Source organism: Penicillium chermesinum (assembly GCF_028974085.1).
Source record: "Penicillium chermesinum strain IBT 19713 chromosome Unknown utg000008l:1.0-1752722.0:1.0-1753981.0, whole genome shotgun sequence".
Taxonomy (NCBI): Eukaryota; Fungi; Ascomycota; class Eurotiomycetes; order Eurotiales; family Aspergillaceae; genus Penicillium; species Penicillium chermesinum.
Genome location: NW_026695318.1, coordinates 215,663 through 239,328, shown reverse-complemented (window position 1 = coordinate 239,328; position 23,666 = coordinate 215,663). Strand labels below are relative to the sequence as shown.

Genomic DNA, 23,666 nt, shown 5'->3' with positions numbered 1-23,666 from the left:
CCCCCAGTGGATTGCCAAGCCCGACTGTTCATCCCGGGGCTAGACGATAAATTGGTGCACCAGCACATATCGATCGATGGCCCGGGACTGCAGCGCCGAGATCACCTGGCAATCAGTAATCCCCCAGCTATCCCTACAGGTGCCGGCCCTGCGTCATGGACTATTGGCGCTCTCTGCGCTTGAAATAGCTTCCCAAAGGAGCACTCCAGAGAGTAAGGGGCGCTTTATCAGGGCTGCGCGTGAACACCAAAGTCAGGCTCTAGCCGGTGTCCGATTCGACGGCGTCGACACGCTCTCAAACTCCCGGTGTAACGCCCAGTTCGCATTATGCTGTGTATTGCTGGCCTTCTCGTTCGCATACTGCATTATCATGGACTGGGAGGAGGAGGAGGAGGAGGAGGACGAGAGGCCGGACGTGCTAGACGAGTTTGTCGAGGTCTTCGACCTCACGCGACGGCTCGTAGGCGCCCTGCTTTTGACGAAAGACCGCGTTTTGTCGGAAGACATGCGTCCGCTGGTCCAATCGCCGGAGCCTCGACCGACCATGCCGGATATGTCTCGCGTGGTGATCCTCTCTATCCGGCGGCAGAACGAAATCGAGGCGCAGCGAGACCCGACCCACGAGAAGGAAGTCTACACCCAAACGATCGACCATCTGAGCAATTCTCTGGAACGGCTCATGAATGGAGGCAAACCCAAGGACTTCGCCTTCTGTTGGGCCTTCTGCATCCCCATGCATTTCTCGCAACTGGTCCGAGACCGCCGGCCCTTTGCCTTGGTCGTCCTTGCCCACTATGCCGTAGTGTTGCATCACTTGCGCGAATCATGGTGGATGGGTGACTGGGGCACGCGCATCTTGAAGGAGATTGTCGACCTGCTCAAATTTGACTCCGAACGGCAGGAGCTTATCTTCTGGCCGCTGGCCGCCGTAGGGTGGTCCCTGCCTGAGTTGGCCCCGGCGCCGGTCGCTCCTTGAGCTTTTTCGGTGTGATGATCACCAACACATCTTCTCCCTTTCCTCATAAAACTACATCTCTACGGTACAGAAGGTGGAAGCTTAATTATTTGGGTGAGAAAGTCCCTCATATATCAGGAGTCAATCTCTATCATTGGCACTGGTCCTTGAAGGAATAGTCGAGGGTATTTGGATCCACAGTCCCACCAAATGGTGCCATGCCAGACAGAATAGTGGCTTCAATACTTTGTTGATAGAGATATCCTGGTTGGAAATAAGCGTGGGTTATGGATTGTTCAGCTCCTCGGAAAGCAGCATCGGAGAAGACTGTAGAGGCTGGAATGATCGGAAATGATGGCATGTTCGAGGTGGATTGACAGTCGAGCGACACCGAGCTCTTTTGTGTATGTATCCCTTGTGCTGGCGCAACTTGCGAAGGTGTTGCTTCCCCTTCATTGTGTTGTTCTGCGAAAGCTTGTCCGATTTTCTCAGACGATTCTGAAGACTTAGAGGGGCTGGGTAGGTGTTTCCGTGAAATAGTCACCAATGCTTCCCCGTCTGAGATGAAATCAGTATGGCTTTTATGCAAGAAATCCACTCCATACGCGCTCGAGAATGGCTTACCTGTTTTTTTGTCGATATAGTTCTCTTCTTCCTGCCGCACCCTGTAAATTTCATCCAATATGACCTGTTTGCGGGGGCCGATCAGGCGGTGAATGGTCTGGTCTGCTTCCTTCAATTTCTGGACTGTGATTTGATGCGTCTTATGCAGGTCGCAGAGCAGACAAATCAGGAGGATTATAACGTCTTTCATTTATTGTCAGCTATTGAAAAGAAGACATGAAGCCCAGGATCCCGGATCATACCCTTTCTTTCGAGCTTATCAGGCGGATTGTGGCTTAAACCAGATGGCCACCAAGGGGGACTTGTTTTCGATGAATGTAGTTGTTGCCTCCGGCCATTGAACCATATTCGTCCGCTGTACGGAAATTTCTTTTGCTTGCACGGCTCGACTAGTTTGATATAGGCCTTGGCAATGAAGCAGCAGTTCCTATAGTTCAGCTTTTTGAACGCTCTTGTGTAATATTTCCTCAATAAATCTTTATCCCGAACAGATATTTTGGCTATTTCTGTGTTTTTTGCGTTATAGCTTTTGGTGGTTTGGCTTTGTGCTGGCGGTTGCGACCATCCATTTCTTCGGGCCTGCTGTGCTTGCCATGGGGCGGGGCTGCTCAAATTCGCTAGATCGGACCTTGGTATGATCCTATCGTTTTCGAAAGTATGCCGGTTTCTTGTACTAACGGTCGAGCCTCTCGTTGGAGCTTGGAAATTTCCTAAAGGGCCTCTCAGTAAGCCACCTGCACACCCCCCTCGAATTTCTTCGACATTCCAGAAGGGTTTTGCTGTTCATACCATGTTGACGAGAGGGTATAGTTTCGCTCGAGTTGGTCATTGCACCAAGAAACGCCTCTCTCACTTGCGGTGAAATAAAACTTTCGCCATTGCCTGGGAACGACGGCGAAGCTTCCTGGCGCAGATGACCTTGGTCGTCGATGTATACAAGGGCAAAATGCGGGTAGGATGCATTCCTGATTTCATCTCCCATCTTTGAAAATGCTCCCAGGGTTGGACGAATAATGCTTTTTATCTGGTGGCTAAATGCTTTGCCTGTGAAGGTCATTGAATGACCTTTCGGGCCGATGTGGACTGGGAGCGGTCTAATATCTTCTCGGCGCGAAGGAAAAACCCCCTTTAAAATAGGAAGCGAGAAGAAAATAGGGATAAGATAAATTTGACTCGGGTTGGCCACATGAGATGGGCATTCAATCACCTTATCGACGCTAGTTGGACATAGCCTTGTATGTTTTCTTCTGTCTCCAATCGGGTAAGAAGACTATGCGAGACCCCACTCACCCAAGGAGTCCAGCGATAGCTCGGAGGCCTTGGTCCTGACAGTCGTCAATAAATGCAAGCGACTAGTGTTGGAGCATGCAGGAAGAAAGGGGTCTGTATTGTACGGTATGGATTGGAAAAATATGTAACTCTGAAAGTTCTAAAATGACAGGCACCGCATATTTATACGGTGGTAACGGTACCGCATATTACGATAGGTATCGGATCCACACGTGGTAATATACAGCTGAAAGTTTAATCTCAGAGCATACTGCCAGAATCCGCAGTCCTGTTACATACCATTATATTACCATTTATTCATTTCTTGGCAAATACTCATAACCTTTCTTATACCATACATTACAGAGCCCCTCCTGATGCTGGTGGGTTTATGGATGATTCTATAGTAGAAATTCGCTGTTCGCAATTCCTAACTACAGGCCCAACTTGTATGGCAAACGCTGAGGAACATGGTTAGGTTTATGGGAAAGACCATGTCAGGTCGAAGACAATTTAGCAGGCGGAGAATGCGGCTGTGAGGACAGTGTGTGAGCAGGTATTAAGCCGTTTGATCGGCCAACAAGGAGGTCTCGCTCAGAATTGCAACGGCTCTTTTCCTCACGAAGGGTTTTTATTTCTTTTCGGAGGTCCCGCACAAGGTCTTTGAGGTGCTGTGTTTCAGACTTGCGTTGACGGTATTTCTTTGATGCCTCTCTGTTTGCTTTCCGCTTTTTAGCTTGGCTTGTAGATCCCGACTCATCATAAGTGACTTCGATCATATCAGGCGCCTTGCTGATGCCCGCTGGCCCTGGGCCTGACGATGCCACACGAGGCCCTGCCATGCTAGCGGACCCTCCCACTGCGGGAGAAGATAATTTAACTGCGCCCGTCGTCAACGGAGCTACCGATATATTGGGACCAGCAGAGAAAACGCAGCCAAACGAATCATCGCCACTCTTTCCGTAGGGCACGGGTGGAGCGAAATGATTGAAACCGAACAAGGTATCCTTTGACAGACGAGCTTCGGTCGAGTTTGATGATGCCAATGGCCCTTGTTGTAAGATCGGATGAGGGAGTATTCGAGTCGAGGGTATATACCGCGACGTGACTGGAGCCGGTTGTGCTCGTAGGGGGAGCTGATGGAGAGCTGGCAGTAGGGGGAGGCGGCGGGCTGCTGTGCGGGAAGATTTGTTGCCCGCGATGCTATAGATGGAGTTATCTGCGGTAAGGACAAGGACAGAGTCGACTGGCTATAGCTCCGGTGACTGCCATTCTCAAATTGACCCCGTGGTGGCGCTGGTGGGTTGAAATGAGAAACCGCCTCACGATGCCGTGGGAAGGATGATGGGGATGGCGGCTTCACCGGGCTATACGCATCCCGGGACAAAGGGTAATCCATCGACGGTGATTCTGGAGATACGCTAATATCACGATAGGCCTTACATGTTAGCTCATGATTGTTCCCATCTCAACATTCTAGGGGTCACGCCTACCACGGAAGAGAAAGGGTTACGGGGTCACCGGGGGATGGATTGATCTGAAAGGCACACTGATCTGGAAGAGGCTTTATGCGATACCAGATACCCTAGCGTTGACCCCAAGAACCACCAGAACAGTATGAACACGGGACGCTCTATGAGAAGTGAGATATCGATTCGTTATATAGCACGAGACAAGCATGAACGATCCAGAAGGAAATTAATATCAGGCGGAGCCCAACCAATCAAAGCACCTCACCTAAGCCAAGTGCCACTGAAATCCACTGAACGGTCCAGAAGCTTGGATCGGGTCCAGATGGAGCGTTTACGGCACGCACAATGGAGAGCGTCTTGGGCACACCGACGTTGCCGTCCTGTTGACCCAGTCATTCGTGTCATAGACACACGCAACGCGCAACAAAACGGCCTCATGCACGTCATCATTCCATAGACCCCTGGCATTATAGGCGAGATAGACACATGCATGCAACCCCGATCCTGTCTCGCCTGCATCCTAGCACCGACCCTAGGGGGGGTGGGTTCTCGCGCAGCCGACGGACATAGTACCTTTCTAGGATAGTGTAATCTAATAGGGAGAGCCCAGCCTATAGGACTCCGGCATATGGAGTGGATTGCCCACGGAGCCATTAAAACTAAAGGTTTGGTTGCTGAGTGCGTGCAGCCAGTGTGTAATTACCATGTTCTTGGGCCAGAGCAAATGCTAAATCTTTTGGGTAGCAAGCGACCAGAGCAGCCAATCTGTGAGGGACATGTGCATGTACTGTCCTCTGCGGCTGTTGCTCCTAGGAGGCCGATCATGGACCCCTGCGCAAGATGCTTACATGAGCCCTATTTCCTAGAAATAAAAATGAAATTGAGGGGCCTCAGTGCTCTATCCCGGGGGCCCTCCACTTTCACCAATAAGAATTGACCGGGCCGGAGGCCCAGGTTCCTAGGACCTGTGATGGCGATCGCCTTCCTGTTCTAGATAATCCTTTCCCTGGCCCATGAGCGCAGACACCGTGATTACGACGATCTAGCCGTCGGGGAGATCAGACACACGGTCACGATCCACAGTGGCGAGCGGAGCTCCTTGCCCGCGTGGAACCGGTCGCTCGTCACAGAAGTGCTTGATGTGGTAGAGCCTGAGCGCTGGAATGGTATGGCCCCATCGAGGGGAGGACATACGCATACTTTATGGGCATGGAGTCAAGGATAGAATCCGCCCTAATACCCCTTGCCAATGTCGACACTAAGTCCAGCTGATCATACATATAGTCGCTGCTTATCTGACGGGTTCCAGGTTGAAGCAGAATCCATTTCACTCACCTATTTCCATCTCTGCCCATAAAGGCAACAGCGCCTCGACAGGTCACCGCATACTTGAACCCAGCAGTCAAGCAACTCACACGCCCGTGAACTTCCCAACACAATGACTCACGTTCGCACTTGCTTCTGTCGTGCCCTCGCACAAGCACATGCAGGCTTCAGGTCGATAGTTTCCCTCTCGCGGCTCGCCCCAGCTAATTCCCTGCAGCTGGACCGGCTTACCAGAAAGGCCATCGACAAGAGGTTACGGCACTCCCAATCTATGGGGAACGACCAGATACCCTCAGTGCCAGACTCGTCTACCGACGGAGTCTCACATATCCACGAAGAGTCCCATACCGACGAATACATCCATATCGACGACGACCCCTATACCCACGACGACCCCTATACCCACGACGACCCCTATGCCCACGAAGACCCCTATGCCGACGAAGACTCCTCCTATACAGATGAAGGTTACTATACCGACGAAGACTCCTATACCCTCGATGACTCCTATACCCACGATGACTCCTATGCCCTCGGAGAAGTCTATTCCAACTTCAGGAAGGGCATAACTCCGGAGAGCGCTAGTGATCTTTTGAGCAACGAGGCTCAGATTGATAGCGCGAGAGGGCCAGACGGAGAAACGGTGTGGCATGCAGTCGTCAAGTACCAGGAGGAGCCTCTACCAATGCTAGAATGGCTTGACAAACATTCGTCCGTGTCCTGCGATAAAGTCAAGTCGGATAGAGACAGTCCTTTGATGTTAGCAATTCACCTGGGGAAGTTTGAGACGCTAAAATGGCTTAGCTGGTATAGCGATCTCAGGCTGGTGAATCCTGTCAGGCAGCTGACAGCACCTGAGATTGCCGCCAGAAGCGAGAGTCTAGAGAGTAGGGAGATGTTGGAGATCATGGCGGGGGTTATGAACGACATCAGGACGGAGAGCATGGAAGAACTGGAAAACTGGAAAGAGCTAAAAGACCAAATTGACAAGGCGATTTATCATAGTCTGGAAGATGGAACCCAGCACCTCAGAGTCTCCATGCGTGTTCATCGCGAGAGCAAGCTATATGCCGGGCGGCCTTGCGTCGATCTCAACAAGCGGCTTCAGGAAGTGCAAGGTCTTGCGTTGCAAAAATGGGAGCTACTTGAACGTATTCTGGGAAATCAAGTTAATCATACTTAACCAGAACCTGTTAGCTCTCTGAACGACACGACTGGGGGCCAAAACGTCACCTCAGGGAAGGGTAGGCTCCGCCGCATGGTATCAAGCATTATATCTAAATTCATCTATTTGGCCGTGTAGTCTCTTCCAAAGCAATTATGCGTTGACCGCACCCCCAGCTCCTGTCCACGTGTATTCAGTGGAAAGACTTCTTTCCAGGTTGTGCGGCCAATGCCTGTTTGGGATGCCGCAATAAGCGCGGAAGTAGGCTTATTCGCAAACGCTTCCACAATTGCTGTCGTACGGAACATTGGTCCAATTCTTGCGTAGTAACCTGGCTGCGGCGGATTGAAATTGACTGTGCGCCAGGGGCTGACATTCAACACCTCAGTTCCGGTCGCCGGAACTACCGAAACCACAGAAGCCTTAGGAACATTAACCCAGGCTCCCACCAGGAAGCATGCCCATACCTGGACAGAAGAAACAGACTCCCTCACCCTCAGAAGGACAGATGAAAGCTTCACTAGGCCAAGACCATCCAAGCACTATATCACCTATTTGAGTTTCTTCTATATCCACCAAAGCAATTGAAGGGAGAATAGGACTGCTACCTGAGGTTGCATTTGGTACTTATACTGTATCTTCAGCAAGATCGCAAGGTTTCATCTGGACGTTTCTCACAGGAATTACCTTCAAACCATAGGCCTAGAAGTGATAACGTCGACATTCCTGAATCCTGAGCTTAATGATACTAATAGCCCCCATGGCTTGTGCATGTATTATTCGTCGTTGCTTCTGTTCCTATACAGATGACCAGTAAGACCTGCGAAACATGATTACGTGAGCCCTATTTCCTAGAATTAAAAGTAAAATCAGCGAGGTCAGCGGGGGGGGTGTTGGAAACCCCGTTTGCTGACAAAGCGCGGCAAGTTCAGCCCTGAGCCCTGGAGAGTAACTAGATGTGGGCCAGCCATTGACATTCCTGGCGCAGAGAAAGTTTACTGGCCTCCGCGCATCTGCATCTGCATATTATTGGAGAAAATGGGCATAATAGGTAAAATACGATACGGATGTGAAATACATGTAATACCTGATTTTTCTAGAACGACGGGAATTTGCAATTGGTCCGCTTGCAATGTGGTTAGTTATACGACGTACATATGTCTTATATAGGAAAGGTTATACGTATTCGCCGAGATATGAGCGACCCGTATTACACTGATAACGATATTGTATGTTACGACACGTATTTCGGGGATTGGGGCGATTTGCGGCGCGCTAGTGCGCAATGGCTTATCCACGGCGTCGCGGCCCGATCGCCCTTCGAAAGCATGCGTTGTTGCAGAAGGTGGGGTTGGAGATGGCTTAGCAATGGATTCAGGGGTCCGAATCTCGTAGGCATTCACGCCTCATTCGTTGCGACTGGAGACACAAGTCGAATTTTGGATAATGTGAGTGGCGGAAGTTTGGAGGTGAGGCGGATTGACAAGTCGTCCCCCATCTATAGTCCAGGGGCACAGTGGCGCGATGGCGGATGCAGATATCGCTTGCATTTACAGCTCGGGTCTATTTTCCACGAGATCGAGGCATTGGCCTAGGACTATGATTGGGATTAGTTTAGGTTTTTTGCAGTTGATTAGAGTCCACATGCAAGCAGAAGATTCAACGGAGAAGTTGCCGGCTCGCAGCTCTGGAATAGCACATACTTGACAGAATCTCCTTTTCCCAGATCCCCATCTGATAATCTACCAGGCCATGCTGCTCAAACTGGTCACAAAGCTGGATCAAGTATCTGCCCATAGCCTCCATACGGTCTTTGGCTAAGAGACTTGCTTGTGTCGGCGGACGGCCTGTGGCAATGTAGTCCTGAATCAACTCCTTCTGTTTCTGACAAACCGCGAGCCAACAGATATTGAAGTCTTTCCAGAGTTCCAGGCGGGTAGGGTAGGTAAGATGGTCGTCGTACAGGATTCCTATGTATCACAGCGAGGCAAATCAGTCTCTTCAGCAAATTGTCAGATGATGCTTGCATGACATATGCCTGCAAGCGAGATAACATCAAAAAAATGGTCCAAAGGGTCCAAAGGGTCCAAAAGGTTCAAAAGGACTAACAGGAAGTTTGAGTAGTACGACGACCTTTGATTTTTCTGGGTCATGTTCATGAAAGAAAGAAACGCTTTATCAAGCTTCGCAAGTCAGTAGAGCAATGTCCCCACAACCCAGCGGGGTTTAACATGGCGTTCGCCTCATTCTTGATGATAGACAAAGGGCCAATGGATTGAAAAACGAAGATAAGACATAAGTAGCAAGGATTTTTTTTAAAAAAAAGCAGGTAAAATAAGAAACGAGACGAACGTACCAAGATTCCGAGCATTTGTTACAAGCCATTCGGAAAGTTCTAGTAGTGGTCGGCTTGCCTCCACCAATCGCCCTTCGCGCGTATGGTCAAAGGTGCTGCGTAGTGCTTGCTGATACTGAGTGTAAGCCTCTTTAAGGGGTGCATAATCTGGGCCGTATTGAGGTGGTTCAGGTTTGGCTGGCTCCAGTCTGCTCGCCAAGGTACCCACTGGGTATTCGGACATGGTGGCAGCGAAAGGCTGAGAAGTTCTTCGCCGTGCTATATGCAGATTATGATATGATATTTGTGGATTGGGATAGTTGAGCAGCGCGGGGACCCCCCATCGCGGTGGACTCCTCTGGGGTGAAATACTGTCGAACGGAAAATGGGTTGGACAGCCCATCATTTGCTGTGGACGGCCGGTTAGAGTATTGCGGAGAAAAGCCGAAGGGCCTTTGTGTAGGAGATGGGTGATTGAAGCTGTACAGCATGCCCGAGCCATATGTGTCGAACAGCTCCTGGCGCTGTTGTGAGCGTCGCTGGAGTAGATATAGCGGGTGCGTAGGTTGATGCTCTAGCTGTGATAGCGTCCACCGTGCGAAGTCCGGATGGTTCTGCACATCATTGGACCGCAATGAGCCGCCTTGGAAAGGAGCGCCTGTGTATCCATAATCGTAGGCCATTGGGGCATGATCGGGTGCCTGCGACATCCCTGGTGGGCCCCCCAATTTGATGCATGGCGGACTCGAAGGTCTCATGCTATTAAATCGTTCACGCTGCCTCGTATATTAGTTCCTATCTATGAGGCCGTCAAACCCGGACCTGCGTAGATCGAGATCCGCTTAATGCTTGGGAGATATTGGTGGACTTGCCTAGGATGCTAGCTTGAATGAACAATTCCCAAAATTTCGAAGCGATTTGGCGGAATGGATATCTCTTGTGGCCCTGCGTTTCCCGCTTTGTCTAGCGTCTTGTGTTCTTGTCTTCTTCTGATTCTTCTTTCGTGGCGCTTGTTTCTTCTCTCCCAGCTCTATAGTTGTGTGGAATCAATCGTGAATGGTGTCAATTGCAGCGATAGCCCGTGTCAGCACTGTTCTCGCGGTGGGCAAATTATTGCGAAAGGAAAGTAAACATTCATGGCAAGGGTCGAGAAAGCTGTATATATATCACAGGCGATATACGAAGGTGAACCCAGACCTAGGAAGCCGACCAGATAGTACCAAAATTGGGAAATGAAAGAGACTAGAAGGAAATGGAAAGAGGAAAAACACAATTATATAATTAAAAATAATTAAAAAGAGGAAAAACCAAAAATGGAAGTTGGGGCTAGAACGATAAGATCAGAGCTGAGGGGAAGAAAAAAAGAAAGAAAGAAGGAAAGAAATCTAAAACAGGAATAAAATAGGAAAAACTCACAAGCAATTAGGAACCAAATTCTCAAAAGACGAATCGGAGCTACGTAAGACTAAAAATAAATACTTGTACCTAAGAATCTAATTTGGGATATTCGATCCCATGTTGTGCCCAATTTTGCCGATCCGCCACCCCCCTCCCTATGGGTGTGAAGGGCTAAAGTAAGACTTGATTCAATCTATACTAGGCCACGAACTGTGTACGATAAACTTAAGGAAAGGAGTTCAATGCGCCGGTCCTCCGCTATTAGTACGCCAAGGTCACGTGTCCTACGTGATCAACACCGGGCCCTGGCCCGTGACAATGGGACTGTTATCTCCCTTTCTCCGGGGTTCAATCAGTGCCGTTTTACCCCTAACTGGATTCGATGTTATGATTGGAATGTGGAAAAGTCGTGGTTAGACTTAATGGAAGCAAATTTCACCAGCAGTGTCTGACTCTGTACTTATCATGCTTCTGCAGGAGCAGGAAGCAGCAGCCCTTGCTTTGATGTTCAGGCCTCCATGGAGCTCTTTAAGATGGGTAATAATCTGTTACTGCCTGCAGTCACTTCGTTGAGAATTGCATTAACGAATTGATGTTCGTTAAACCTCTCTTCTCTAGCCATGGGCTTTATGTCGAAGGGTCATAAGTGATGGGGATATCCGCGAATCAATATCCAAAAGCTTTGTACTGCAAAAACTTGAAGGGACGGAAGTTCGTAGTATGGCTCTCCGAAACACGCAGGTATACACAGCAGGGCCAAGGTCGATGGCGATAGGTTGAAAGAGTAGCGAGTGTGTAGCTAGTAAAGAACAGTCGTAATTTGTATGTGCACAGGAGCGTAGTGAAATTAGGCAATGGATAGGAAGAGGCACAACATCCAATGTTCTAGTAGTCACTGAGCTTTATTGATCAATAGATCATACAGCTGGCTAAATACACATGCAACTGTAGTCGTTCTGATACTTGCCCAAATTATTCTAGACAGGCTGTCTAAATTGGGTGGTAACAGTTTAGGTAGCAAGCCTGGAGAGCTTTGGTATTATCTCAGGGGACGCGCCATCGCATCATACCTCTCCCGCAGTTTGTCGAGATTCATCCGTCTGATCACGTATTCTATTTCAAAATAGGGGCTAGTTGATTTTCTCCCAGGGATGCTGGGATCAAGCGGCAAATATGCTTCGGGGATTGTGATGCCCATCGCTTCTTCATAGGCAATTTTGAAGTCGTAACTCGGCTCGGCTGCAAGTTTTCCGTGGCTGGTGCCGCCTGAGTCGGGGTTCCAATGCTGGCGTAGCGTTTGAAACGAGTCGTGTGTCGTGAGGTGTAGAGGACAGATGTAGCTCATAGCTGAATTTTCGGCTATCTGGAACAGTATCTCAAGCTTGCTAGCAGGGGACACTGCATGGATGGATGATTTGTATTCAATGATTGTATCGATAGCCGTACACGCGGTCCATGATTCCGGTGGGACCAATGGCGCTTCATCACTGTACCCAATTGCTTCTCGGTAGCTTGTCTCGAATGATGGGCTTCGGAAGAGAAGCCCTGCGTGATTCGCGTCTCCTTTCTTTACTTCGCCATCGCAATGTTCCTTCACTTTGTCGGGCCGAGATAAGCATTTAAGGCAGGCAGGGCAGACAGAGGTTCGGTTGCGATGCGCGAATAGGCCTCGCAGGACTTTGAAGCGATCTTCGTCTTCCGAGGAGCTAGTACTCATGATAATTAATGGTCGTGCAAATAGACCAAGGCTGTCAGAAAGCCATGGCACATGAAGAAACCTTAGGCCAAGGGAGCCATGCAGCTTCTTATTCTCCTTCGTATAGGCTCGGCCAGCCCGGTGGTATGCCGGATCATTAGTGCGTCGGATTAGTGACAGGCTGTCGTTGTGCCAAGCCACCGTGCTTGCATGGCCAACTCGCTTGTTGTCTTAATTCTTGCCTTACTAGCTTCGCGCCTCGTATTTTATACCATATAGGCCTATCTCAATGGAGAGCTTCATGATCCTAGAGATGGCGATGACCAGTATCTGAGTTTTATGCTGCTTAAATGTCGTCCTTGGGAAGATAGTATCCTTCTTCCTACAGTCGATGGACGTATGGACGTGATGATTTCGTTCATGCGGATCCTAGCTTTTGGGCAATCCGCATGCCGGAACTATTGACAGATACATTGTGCTATTCCTAATATGTGCTTATTCCCTACGCGAGTTTTCCCTCACGTCAGGGCCTCAGGTGGTACGTTAGCCCTTGTCGTTTCATTCTAAACTCGTGGCACACGGCTGCTCAATCGTTGGAAGGGTGCCGAATGTAAGCCTGCTTCCACTGCCTTAACACGCAAAGCCACTCATCTACAAGCATTGCCGATATCCTCTCGGGGACCTTTGAGGTAGATTGAATTGCCAGTCGAATTCGTCTTTCATAGTGAACATGAATGCCGTAGAGAAGCTTGGGAAGCTTGGGAAGATTGGGAAGATTGGTACTGGGAAGACTGGGAAGATTGAAACTGGGAAGACTGGGAAGATTGGGAAGATTGGTACTGGGAAGATTGGGAAGATTGGGAAGATTGGGAAGATTGGGAAGATTGGGAAGATTGGGAAGATTGGGAAGATTGGGAAGATTGGGAAGATTGGGAAGATTGGGAAGATTGGGAAGATTGGGAAGATTGGTATTGGGAAGACTGGGAAGACAGGTCCTTGGTTGTCTACGTAGATAAGAATCCTAGGCTTCCTTAAGCTTCCTTAACTGAGAGAACCTAGTGCATACTTGGTCCGCTGGTACTACAATCGGACCCCATTCTAAGCAATAGATGAAGCTGCCTGGCGTAGGATACATACCCAACATTACAGAATTGCGCCCCGCAGTCTACACCACTAGTCCTTCGCATTCCCGTATTAAGATAGCCAGCCTCTGCCCAGATTGCTAGCTGCGAGTGACGCTACGTTTAGTGGGTCTTCAAAGAGGCCTTTTAGTGATTACGTATCTTACACTACTAAGCTCATCTGCATAGTTATACATCCGCTATTGGCCGGAGTCTTCCTGCAAATTCTTATTGGCCTTCAGATCAGACGGGTCAGCCTGTAGGAACACGCGGTGCCGTTACCATCGTATTACCGTTCATTTATTTGGCCAATGATCATAACTTTTCTTGTATAAGGAACTCACCGTATAAATACTCGGTACCTGTTATTTTAGAACCTTCAGAGTTACATATTTTTTCCAATCTATACTGTACAATACAGGCCCTTCCTTCCTGCATGCTCCATCACAGCCCATACTATGAATCGGCTACCCTATTACGGTCAGCCGGCCATACACGCTCATTTCACAGTAATCTCGTATACAGAGGTGAGTCTGTCAATATAGCCGGGAGACTGGGTCATGTTGGTCAAATCAACGCGCTGACTCTTCTGAAAGCCGACCTAGTAATATTATGGTCTGATCGATCAGGTCTCATACCTGTGCACGAATCTCTATGTAATTCGGTGTATGACTGAGCCTTTTCTTACGCGCAATCGTTCGGGACCCACATCTCCGTGCCAATGCATGAGACAGATTAACCGCTATCTAGCCCCAGTCTTTCCTTACTTCACTCCATGGCGCTTTGTTGTACATAATGCACGCATCGGCCTTGTCAGATGATCTTGCTTTCGTTGTCGTGGTGGAAACATCTTGCTCGCTGATATTCGACATTCTTCCACCCCTTCTGGCTTCTGGTCTTTGCATCGTCACCCTTCCTAATACCAAATTGCACTCAGAAGCCCAGATGGCTGCTCGTTCAAGTCCAAACGTACGGTATCTCGATTCTAAGCAAGCCTTTAGCTAATCTTGAGGCAGGAAGGTTCAAAGCGACTTTCGAATGAAATCCTTTGTGCAGCGGCCGAGGGGTTCTTGAGGGCCTACGGTTCCTGGTGTTTAGAGTCGTTGGATGTGGAAAATATCAAGCACCTGGATGCTTGTCAGAGTGCTCAAGAAGGATGTCATAAAGGGGGCCCAGACTCCATCGTCCAAAGCGAACTTCTTGCCAGTCAAGTCGCCATAATTGCACGGCAACAGCCCCGTGAGAACCTTGCGCTACTAGCTCACATTGCGTGGTATTATGACGGGCGATATGGCCTCCCAGAGGGAAAATTCGACCGAACGTTCGAAGTAGAATCTTTAAACCAGCTCTATGGACTATTCAAAAAGTTTCACTCATGCCGCAATCTACCACAGACACTGCTTGAGTATATACTGCAGAAGCGCGAGGTTGAAGAATGGGCCACATCGGTGGCGCCGGAAAAGTTCAAGAGGATAACTGCGGATGTCATGCTATCGCTCCGAGAATCTCTAATTACTGCCTTGAAACTTTACTGATCGGACACGGTATGACCATCACTCAGTTTGGAAGAAACCCTGCCGGAATCTCTGGTGATCTGAATCCTCCAGTGTATGTACACGACGCGTCTCCACTTGTCGTTTATTCTGTCAATCTTTGGAGATGATTTCGGTCGTCTTGTCCTGTTTGCTCGGCAATTTTTCTTTGTAAATTCACCTGAGATTGTTCCCTTCACAATGTGAGCAAGTTGGACGCCCTTCGTCGCACTTGGCTTTCGTAAGTCGGCACTGGTAGCATGCTCGCTGCGCCCGATGAGTCTTATGAGAATGCGTGCTAGAAGCCTGGTTTCGTGGATATGCGCGATCGTACGGAACACCTAGGATCGAGAAGCCAAGGAACATATAATTTGCTAGCAAGGACGTTGGGTAGCTATAGAGATCATCGATGGTGGTTTGTGGCTTTTCTCTGTGTCCGTTCCGGACCAGTGGTTCGTGTAAATCTGTTCTAGGATATGGAACTGGCGTTGGGAATCGACGTGAATCATAATTATTGGGAGCACACTGTGACTGGGCAGGGCCCTTATGGGCTGGAATGAGGCTGCTCGTGATAGAAAGGTTGGATAGCCAAGCCTATGTATATATGTAAATGTTAGGCATCACGTCTTTCAGCGATACCGTATCACAGAAATATAGTGGAATTGATAAAAGAAGAGAAGGCCAAGTTCACAGACAGTACTGGAGGGCAGAGGTTGTACTGTAATAGTCAAGGCTGCCCGAGGTCGCAGTGCCTGCCGATTCCTGAGGGAATGCAGGGTGATTGGCAGACGTTCATTGACATCCTCGCTTGGGGCCATAACGCCCGCCCTACTGCAAACTCCCCTTCCTCTATCGGCTTCGGGGATACAGGGCGGATGACCTGGGGCCCAAATGCCGTCGAAGCGGTCGATAACGAGACCCGGATCCTTGGCCGCCTGATGGCGGAGGCAATCGCGGCGCACGCTCTCGAGAACGGATTTAAATTATCGTCCCACAAGACCGAGGGTCGGGCGAAGCGGGTCCCGTACTCCCAGCGAATTGACCAGAAACGCGCCCTTCGCATCCAGTCCCCCCCAGCTGTTACGGGTCGCGGCAGCTGCCACTGGGGTTCCCCTCCTACACTCGCGGATACCCTCGTGCGGTTGGAGCCCGGAGATGCTCTCTTCCCCGTGATTCAAGCCGGAATCCGGTCCTTTTTTATGGGTGTGGCGCTGGGAGGTATTGCAGATGGGGCCCCGCAGGACCAAGCTGACTCGATCCGGGATACGTGGAGGCGCTTCGGGAATCTCTATGTAGGCAGTTGCGGTGGAATCAGTGCGGGATGGGGTCTATCCTCCCTCCATGGCTGGCGGCCCGACAGCGATTTTCAGGGTTTGCGTTTCTTTTGCTGTTTGCGAAATTTGGTGATCATTTCTCGTGCGTTCATATCCGATTCCGGAATCCATTGATTGTATTCGGAGGGCCACCCTTTCCATTTGACCAGAAAGCATGTTTCGCCGTCGAGTTTTTCTTCTTGTTTTATTTCCTCGAGTTCGCATTCATCGTCATCTTCCAGTTCCGGCATTGGTAACGGATCGGGCTCGTTTCTACGCCCTTTCCATGGCTCCAGTAGTTGTATCGGGAACACATTATGTAGCCTATTATATTGGGAAGGTAGTGCGAGTCGATAAGCCAGGGTGCCAATTTTCTCGAGGATACGAAACGGTCCAATATAGGTAGGATAGAGCTTCCTTGGCAGCTTCAGCCGTAGATTCCGAGTAGATAGCATGACCAGTTGACCCCGATTCAGGTCCAATTTGGCATGGTTTCTGTTATAATACTTGGCTTGGCTCTCTTTAGCTGCTTCCCAATATTTCATGACCTGTTCCCTTGTGGCGTTCATACGCTCGACTCGGCCTAGGGCTGAGGGGCACTGGCGTAGCTGGCTGATGTCTCCTGTTCGGAGCTGGAAGTTCGTTTCGTACCCGAATAGGGCTTGAAAAGGGGAAAGTTTCGTCGAGGCGTTGAAGGCGTTATTGCATGCGAATTGGGCGGTTCGTAGTAGGTTAGCCCAGGTAACTGGTTCCTCTATCGTGAAACATCGGAGATATCTTTCGAGGGTTTGGTTTGCTCGTTCCGTTTGGCCATCTGTTTGGGGGTGAAACGCTGTCGATAGGCGTAGGCGTATTTTGGAATAAAAGCACACTTTCGAACAGAATTCGCTGGTAAATAGGGATCCCCGGTCGGAGACTATGCCCTCGATTGACCCGTAAACGAGTTCGACTTCGCGGTGGAACAATTCCGCTAGGTTGGGGGTAGTTATCCTTGAAGCGACTGGGAAAAAGGGGCAATGTTTGGTGAACCGGTCGACGATAACTAGTATCGTATCGACCCACTCCTTCCGATAGATAACTGGAGGCAATCCAGTAACGAAGTCCATTGAAATTTCCTGAAAAGGCTTGCTGGGGATAGGAAGCGAATTGAGTTCCCCATACGGCTGGTGTCGTGGGATAGCGGTTCCCTGACAGGTAGGGCAGCTCCCTACATATTCGGTAACATCTCGAAGCATATTAGGCCAGTGGTATTTGTGTTTGAGGAGCTCATATGTGCGATTTTTGCCAAAGTGGCCCGCAAGGGGGTCGTCATGGTGGATTTTCAGGAGTTCCTGCCTCAGGTTTGTGGCTGGGGGGATATAAAATCGCCCCCGATATGTTAGCAGTTCGTCATTCAATCTCCACACATTGGAGGTTTCTCCCCTCCTGAGGTGTTCTATCTTTCGGCACACTAGGCCGTCTTCTCTCTGTAAATTTGCAATTTCTCTCAAAAGATCGCCACCAATCCTCTCTTGATATGGGACTTCCTCGGCAGTGATCAGCTGGACCGAGTTTAACGGAATCATATGGGCGCGACCCATTTCATTCAATGCGGCCCAATTGGCCGATTCTGGACACTGGTGGTACTCCTCTTCCCATCTTAGTGTATCTAGTTCATCTGGATCTGGTTCCATTCGGTCTAGATCCACTAGGGATTCGCCTGTGGATTTCGACTTTACCGCCTGGATCACTGCGGTAGAAGGTATGGCAGGCCGAGAAACCTCGTATGCTGCGACTGTACGCGGTATAGAATTGGCAGCATGGGAAACCCCATATTCTGCGACTGTCCGCGGTATAAGTTCAGTGGCTGTGTTGTCGTGATTTAGTGGTAATGTGGACTCTAACCGCCCTTGAAGGCTAGCAAACACGTCTCTAGGGGCTTTATTCTCGTTTAGCTGTCTCGATAGCCCGTCGGCAGGGTTAGTTTTGCCCGTTCGGTGCTTCACAACAAAGTCGAAAGGAGACAGCGCCATTACCCATCTGGATTGGCGTCCGTTCGGGTGCGGTTGTTTCACGAAGGCCTGGATATTCGAATGACCAGTAAGAACTTCAATAGGATGATTACTCCCTTCTAAGGAGTGACGCCAATGCTTAAACGAGTAGACAATCGCGTAGAATTCCTGGTCGGGTGTAGAGTAGTTGGGCTCCGCTTCGGAGAACTTCTCCGACCAGAAGGCGACAGGGTGGTAGATCCCCTCCTGATTCGGTCGGGATAGGATGCGTCCATCGGTTTCTAATCGGGCTGGTTGTTGGAGGTCGAAATGGCGGAGGAGCGGAGCCTTTTTGAACGCGTCTAGGAGCCGATAAAATGCAGCTAGTTGCTCTTCATTGAGGGTAACCGAGCCCGGTTTCTTTCCGTTCTTGCTTCCCTTGAGCATCGCCGTCAATGGCACCGCGATTAGGGAGTAGTTCCGGATAAACCTTCTGTAGAAGTTGCAAAACCCTAAGAAAACCTGGACTTCGTGATAGGAGGTAGGGATTTCCCAGTTCGTGATGGCTTCGATTCGCTCGGGGTCCATCCGTACGCCGTCCCGCCCCACGATAAAACCTAGGAATTCGACCTCGAATTGATAGAAAACGCATTTGGAAGGCTTCGCGTAGAGTTCGAATTCCCGCATTCGTTGGAGAACTTGATGGACGTGGCGGGTGTGTTCCGAGCGAGTCTTTGAGAAAATCAGGATATCGTCGAGGTAAACGGTACAGATGTAGTCCACAAGCCCTCTCAAAGCGGTAAGGATATAGCTTTGGAACGTTGCTGGCGCATTCGTTAGGCCGAATGGCATAACCGTGTATTCGAAATGGCCATATCGTGTTCGGAATGCGGTTTTCCACTCATCCCCGGATGCGATACGGATCCGGTGGTAAGTGTCCTGGATATCTATTTTCGAGAACCATTGAGCTCCTTGTAGGCGGTCCAATATTTCCGTGATCAGTGGTAAGGGAAAGCGATTCCGAACCGAAACGCGGTTGAGTCCCCTGTAATCCACGCAAAGCCGTAGGCTCCCATCCTTCCTGGGTACGAAGAGGGTTGGAGCTCTGGCAGGGCTCTGGGATATGCGGATTCGCCCCAATTTGATATTTTCATCGATATATTCGCGGAGGACGCCTAATTCTTTCTGTGAGAGTGGGTAAATAGGCCCGAATGGAGGCTGTTCTCCCGGTAATACTCGATATGTGGTCTGTTGGCCTATGCGGGGGGAGGCTCTGTGACTTTCCAGGCTCGAACACGTCCCGAAATAGGTCCAATTCGGGGGGGTAGGATCGGCGGATCCGAGGTTGAACCAGACGTTACATTCTGGATTTGTGCGTGTTCGGGTTTTTAAACTTCCTCTGGAAGTCGGACTACGACGTAGACATATGCGCAGTTCCGCACTTCTTTTTCGAACTGGCGCGCCGACACAAGTTGGACTGTCCTCGAATTGACCTCGAACCAAAAAGAGGTAGAGTCGTGGATATAGATATGTACGCCGACGTCGGCGAAAAAGGTCATGGATAGGAGTACGGGGCTGCTTCCTGGCGTGAGACGCCGCTCTACCGCTATACAAACCCGTTCGAACCGGCGGATAGTCCCCCTGGAATCGGTCAATACAATAGGGACCGTATAGCATCCGTAGGTAGGGCATCTCAATTCGCCCACAGCGCCAAGGCGGGGAGCAGAGGCCTTGGCCGGGTGGAAGTTATGTTTACGGACGAATTCGATACTGACGAGGTCGCACTCGGCGCCCGTGTCCAGATCGATATTGGTCTGGATCGAACCCGCCACAACGGCAGGGGTATGGAATCGCGACTTTATCCGTACGTAAGGCCAGGGGGCTGGAGACGTCGCCGAATCTACAGCCCTTCCTCGTTTTTCGTATCCGTTTCGTCGATTAGTTCCCGTACTCGAGCGGAGAGCTCTTCTCTCGATTGGGTAGGACAATATGTGGCGATGTGACCCGGCTGGTTGCACTTATAGCAGATAGCCTGTGTCGATCGGTGGTGAATCGGCAACGAATTACTAGAGGATCCAGGTTGATTCGCCTTTTCCTGCTGGTAGGAACGAGAGGGAGGTCTTCCCTGCAGGGGGCTCGTGTCATTCCGGCCCCGTTTAGAAGGGTATGGAGGGTCGTTCAAATTGTTCTGGCGTTTCGCTTGCCCTAAAGGCTGGGATGCCGACCACACTCGCTGGGCAATCGCCACCGCTTCGTCGCGGGTTTTCGCGACTTCCATCTGCTCCTCGATCCGTCTCTGTAGAGCGGGGACCAGATGGGTATGAAACAGGAGAGCACTTATTTGGTCGGGGAGCTTCTCAGGGAGGAGTTTTTCCAGGGCACTCAGCCTCGAATGGAAAGCGTTCGGGCTCTCATCCTCCTTCTGTCGACACCTTGCCATCTTCCGGAAGTTGTCTGGAATCGCGGTCGCTGCGTTCGTAAAAAAAGGTCAAGGTCCAATCAGCGAAGGCGGAGAAGTTAGCCATGAGTTCATCCCCTTTATCGTCTTACATCTCCAGATGGTTGAACCAACGTTGACGAGATAGGCTATGCATCTTTGTGACTGCGTAGGCGATACGTTTCTGTTCGGTATCGAAGTACTCCTGGTTCAGTCGGAAATAAAAGCGTATGTCCTGAAGCCATTCTTCCCGAGCTTGGATGGAAGAGTCAAGATAGAAGATCCGGAGATAATCTCCTTTGATAGGAGGCGATTTCGGAGGTCGGGGTGATCGACAGGGGCATTCGTAGCGATGGGGGGTACATTCTGTGCCAACGCAGCTGCTGTGGCGTTGAGTCCCTCGAGTTGCTGTTGGAGGTCGATATAGCTCTGTTTCGCTTCTACTCGACGGCGAAGCTCCTCGATCTCCTGGGCCGTAGGCTCCTCCGGAGCGGGCGCGGTCGACGGGGTAGGTTCGGTCGTCGATTCGTCCCCCCTAGTACTAGGAGGTGCATTATCGCGAGCGGTTTGGCGTGTGCGTGGGCGCTCCATCGATACCGATTCTCGGGTGGTCGGGGAGAAGCATTAGAATTGTAAGGGAACTGCCAGATTTGGGTGGCACCAGTTGACCAGGCGAGACAATGATATTCGATGGGATCCCACTGCAGGGTTCCAGTCTGAACAAAGACTAAAGCTTACTCTTTCTTCTAAAAAAACAGCCCCTTCTATATGGGGATTCGCGGGGGGGTTTGGCCCCAGCTCGGGTTTCAGCCCTAATCCGACCAATAGGAATGCGGAAGGGTCCAGTGACCCCACCTATCGACATTGAATGGCATGACTTTGGCTCAAAGGGCCTCGATATACCCTCAAAGGTGCTTTCGACGCCGATTCGACGGCTCTGTGCCGTCGAATCCCATTGTTCCGTGACAGAAATAGGGATGTGGTAATCATCCCTTCACAGGGCTAAACTCAAAATAGATAGATTGACCGGATCCGTAGCCTAATACGGTTAAAGCGCAAAGTTATAAAAGGATCATGAGGCATTTCCGCCCAGCTGACTAATGCTTCTGTAGGAGGCCTACACCTGTGATAATAAAAGTCATTATGAATCCAAAAGCCCTCCGTTTGCATGCCAAAGTCTCTTTACAGCGAAGTTGGAATCGGAGCACACTTAGGGGAAATTAGTTTCCAAGCTTGACAGTAAAGCCAATTTTCAACCCGACTCCTCCCGACCAAGCGAGAGGATCCGGTGAACTGCCTCGAACGATTGGCTGGAGACGTTGGCCCGGTAGCCGCCAGCCACCGTCTTCTATTTGATGAGCTTCCCAGTCTTCCCAGTCTTCCCCATCTTCCCCATCTTCCCAATCTTCCCAGTCTTTCCAATCTTCCCAGTCTTTCCAATCTTCCCAGTCTTTCCAATCTTCCCAGTCTTCCCAATGGCTTCGCAGGTGCCTCATCTGTCAGCTATTTATAAATGCAGGGATCAATTTGGCGGACGCAGAGGTATAACGGCTACTGAGACTAAAATACTCGCCCAGCGTTTACCTATAGCCTTCGGGCCTACGTCAGAGCACAGACCACGACAGAAAAATGGTCGGAGACCAAGGCATGACTATCGAAGCCTATACCAGCGCAAAAAGGCGTCCGAAGTCTATCTCCGAGTACTCGAAGAAGAACCGTTCATTTTTATTCCCTTTATCTTGATCATTTCTCCAAGGCAATGTGAAACTTTTGACGTCGTGCTGTTTCTACAGAATCACTTGAAACGATCGAGATACACCTTCTCTGGTCAAGCTTGGTCAACCATCACGCACATCGCACGGTGCCATAATTTCGAACAAGACTCGAGATTCAAACGCTTTATACAATCTTTTGAGGAAATAAGACCACCGACTACTGGCGCCGAAAGCCGAGAGAATTGGCTCTTAGAGACCTCGGATTTCATTTCGATACAACGTATATTCGGAGACATTATTTGCAGCGCTGTTCAATGCTCCCCAGCCCAGATAATCTCGGGAAAGAACGGGCCTTTGACCTCTGGCGTTCAGACAAAAGTCCCATGCCATAAACAACAAGATATCATAGTCAGCATTAGTGTTGGCTCTGTGGTTGACTTGGCTCAAGTTCTTTTTCCTTCTGCAAGTCAAAGTATCGCATCGATCATGTTGAGCCCTTCCTCTGACTCCATGTCAATTGATCAAGCCCATGGCGCTCAAAGTCTCAAGTCTTCACAAATTGGTGCGTCGGTAATACTCATCGCTCATTCTTGACTAATTCTGTTCTTCTCTGATTCTTTCTTTCTAGATTGTGCGTATTTCACTTTGAAGGGTGCAACCGTATCCACTATTTCGTCCATTTTCAACACCGAACTACTTGACAGCATCGAGGACAGCCAGTTAAGACAATGGGAAAAGAAAAACCTTCTCATTGACACAACGGATTGTGTAACAATGCACTTGTGGAGAGGTGAACCTCACTACGGTACCATTTACTTGCGCATAGGTTTCCACGCGGGATTCCACTTGGCAAATAGGCTGTACAAACTTGACGGGCTGGCTACCTTAGATTAATAGCAGAAAACACAGAGAATAGAGAAGTGAAAGTACCTCGTGATTGAACTGATCGCTGCCTTCCTTAGGAGGGCAGTTTGAACTCTATATACAGGAGTCAAAGTAAAACCTTGAAGCCGGCCTTACTTCTCAACAGATTCCAGTCTCAAAAGGCGTCATCCCGGTAATATTTTTATCGATATGCGTGCCTGCTTCGGGGCATGAGCCCTACCGAGACACGGAAATCACAATTTATTGAATATACTTCATCTCGAATGTTGTTCAACGACCCTCACTTTCCCAAGCCTTGCAAAGACCGAAACTCCCGGAGGAAGGTGGATCACACCGCTACCTTGTGTTTTCCATATTTCTCCCTCATCGCCTGAAAATATTATGTCTTGGCAATTCAGGTAATAGAGCATCCTCGGAAAATTTTCGGCGTTGATGTTGTGAAATTGGTGGATA

General features: G+C 49.8%; 11 protein-coding genes across 11 annotated transcripts; 5 read left to right on the top strand and 6 right to left on the bottom strand.

The window, feature by feature from the left end:
• Positions 1–76: 76 nt before the first annotated feature.
• Positions 77–976, top strand: N7468_009875 (uncharacterized protein; the record flags this gene model as incomplete). The annotated part of the gene is made up of 1 exon (XM_058479170.1): positions 77–976. The coding sequence occupies one exon, from the start codon at positions 77–79 to the stop codon at positions 974–976; it is 900 nt and encodes a 299-aa protein (XP_058325738.1).
• A 130-nt stretch (positions 977–1,106) lies between these two features.
• Positions 1,107–2,561, bottom strand: N7468_009874 (uncharacterized protein; the record flags this gene model as incomplete). Its single annotated transcript, XM_058479169.1, is given in 3 exon segments — positions 1,107–1,762; positions 1,822–2,358; positions 2,369–2,561. The coding sequence occupies 3 exon segments, from the start codon at positions 2,559–2,561 to the stop codon at positions 1,107–1,109; spliced, it is 1,386 nt and encodes a 461-aa protein (XP_058325737.1).
• A 784-nt stretch (positions 2,562–3,345) lies between these two features.
• N7468_009873 (bZIP transcription factor) lies at positions 3,346–3,690 on the bottom strand (the record flags this gene model as incomplete). Its single annotated transcript, XM_058479168.1, has 1 exon — positions 3,346–3,690. The coding sequence occupies one exon, from the start codon at positions 3,688–3,690 to the stop codon at positions 3,346–3,348; it is 345 nt and encodes a 114-aa protein (XP_058325736.1).
• Positions 3,691–5,758: 2,068 nt separating this feature from the next.
• N7468_009872 (uncharacterized protein) lies at positions 5,759–6,829 on the top strand (the record flags this gene model as incomplete). The annotated part of the gene is made up of 1 exon (XM_058479167.1): positions 5,759–6,829. One exon carries the CDS (start codon positions 5,759–5,761, stop codon positions 6,827–6,829), a length of 1,071 nt encoding a protein of 356 aa, XP_058325735.1.
• A 1,532-nt stretch (positions 6,830–8,361) lies between these two features.
• Positions 8,362–9,856, bottom strand: N7468_009871 (uncharacterized protein; the record flags this gene model as incomplete). The annotated part of the gene is made up of 4 exons (XM_058479166.1): positions 8,362–8,408; positions 8,515–8,781; positions 9,168–9,425; positions 9,484–9,856. 4 exons carry the CDS (start codon positions 9,854–9,856, stop codon positions 8,362–8,364), a joined length of 945 nt encoding a protein of 314 aa, XP_058325734.1.
• A 1,727-nt stretch (positions 9,857–11,583) lies between these two features.
• On the bottom strand, positions 11,584–12,261 carry N7468_009870 (uncharacterized protein; the record flags this gene model as incomplete). Its single annotated transcript, XM_058479165.1, has 1 exon — positions 11,584–12,261. One exon carries the CDS (start codon positions 12,259–12,261, stop codon positions 11,584–11,586), a length of 678 nt encoding a protein of 225 aa, XP_058325733.1.
• Positions 12,262–12,970: 709 nt separating this feature from the next.
• Positions 12,971–13,252, top strand: N7468_009869 (uncharacterized protein; the record flags this gene model as incomplete). The annotated part of the gene is made up of 1 exon (XM_058479164.1): positions 12,971–13,252. The coding sequence occupies one exon, from the start codon at positions 12,971–12,973 to the stop codon at positions 13,250–13,252; it is 282 nt and encodes a 93-aa protein (XP_058325732.1).
• Positions 13,253–14,156: 904 nt separating this feature from the next.
• Positions 14,157–14,896, top strand: N7468_009868 (uncharacterized protein; the record flags this gene model as incomplete). The annotated part of the gene is made up of 2 exons (XM_058479163.1): positions 14,157–14,330; positions 14,378–14,896. 2 exons carry the CDS (start codon positions 14,157–14,159, stop codon positions 14,894–14,896), a joined length of 693 nt encoding a protein of 230 aa, XP_058325731.1.
• Positions 14,897–15,663: 767 nt separating this feature from the next.
• On the top strand, positions 15,664–16,189 carry N7468_009867 (uncharacterized protein; the record flags this gene model as incomplete). Its single annotated transcript, XM_058479162.1, has 2 exons — positions 15,664–16,111; positions 16,167–16,189. The coding sequence occupies 2 exons, from the start codon at positions 15,664–15,666 to the stop codon at positions 16,187–16,189; spliced, it is 471 nt and encodes a 156-aa protein (XP_058325730.1).
• Positions 16,190–19,564: 3,375 nt separating this feature from the next.
• Positions 19,565–20,616, bottom strand: N7468_009866 (uncharacterized protein; the record flags this gene model as incomplete). The annotated part of the gene is made up of 2 exons (XM_058479161.1): positions 19,565–20,141; positions 20,237–20,616. 2 exons carry the CDS (start codon positions 20,614–20,616, stop codon positions 19,565–19,567), a joined length of 957 nt encoding a protein of 318 aa, XP_058325729.1.
• A 1,217-nt stretch (positions 20,617–21,833) lies between these two features.
• N7468_009865 (uncharacterized protein) lies at positions 21,834–22,109 on the bottom strand (the record flags this gene model as incomplete). The annotated part of the gene is made up of 1 exon (XM_058479160.1): positions 21,834–22,109. One exon carries the CDS (start codon positions 22,107–22,109, stop codon positions 21,834–21,836), a length of 276 nt encoding a protein of 91 aa, XP_058325728.1.
• Positions 22,110–23,666: the final 1,557 nt, after the last annotated feature.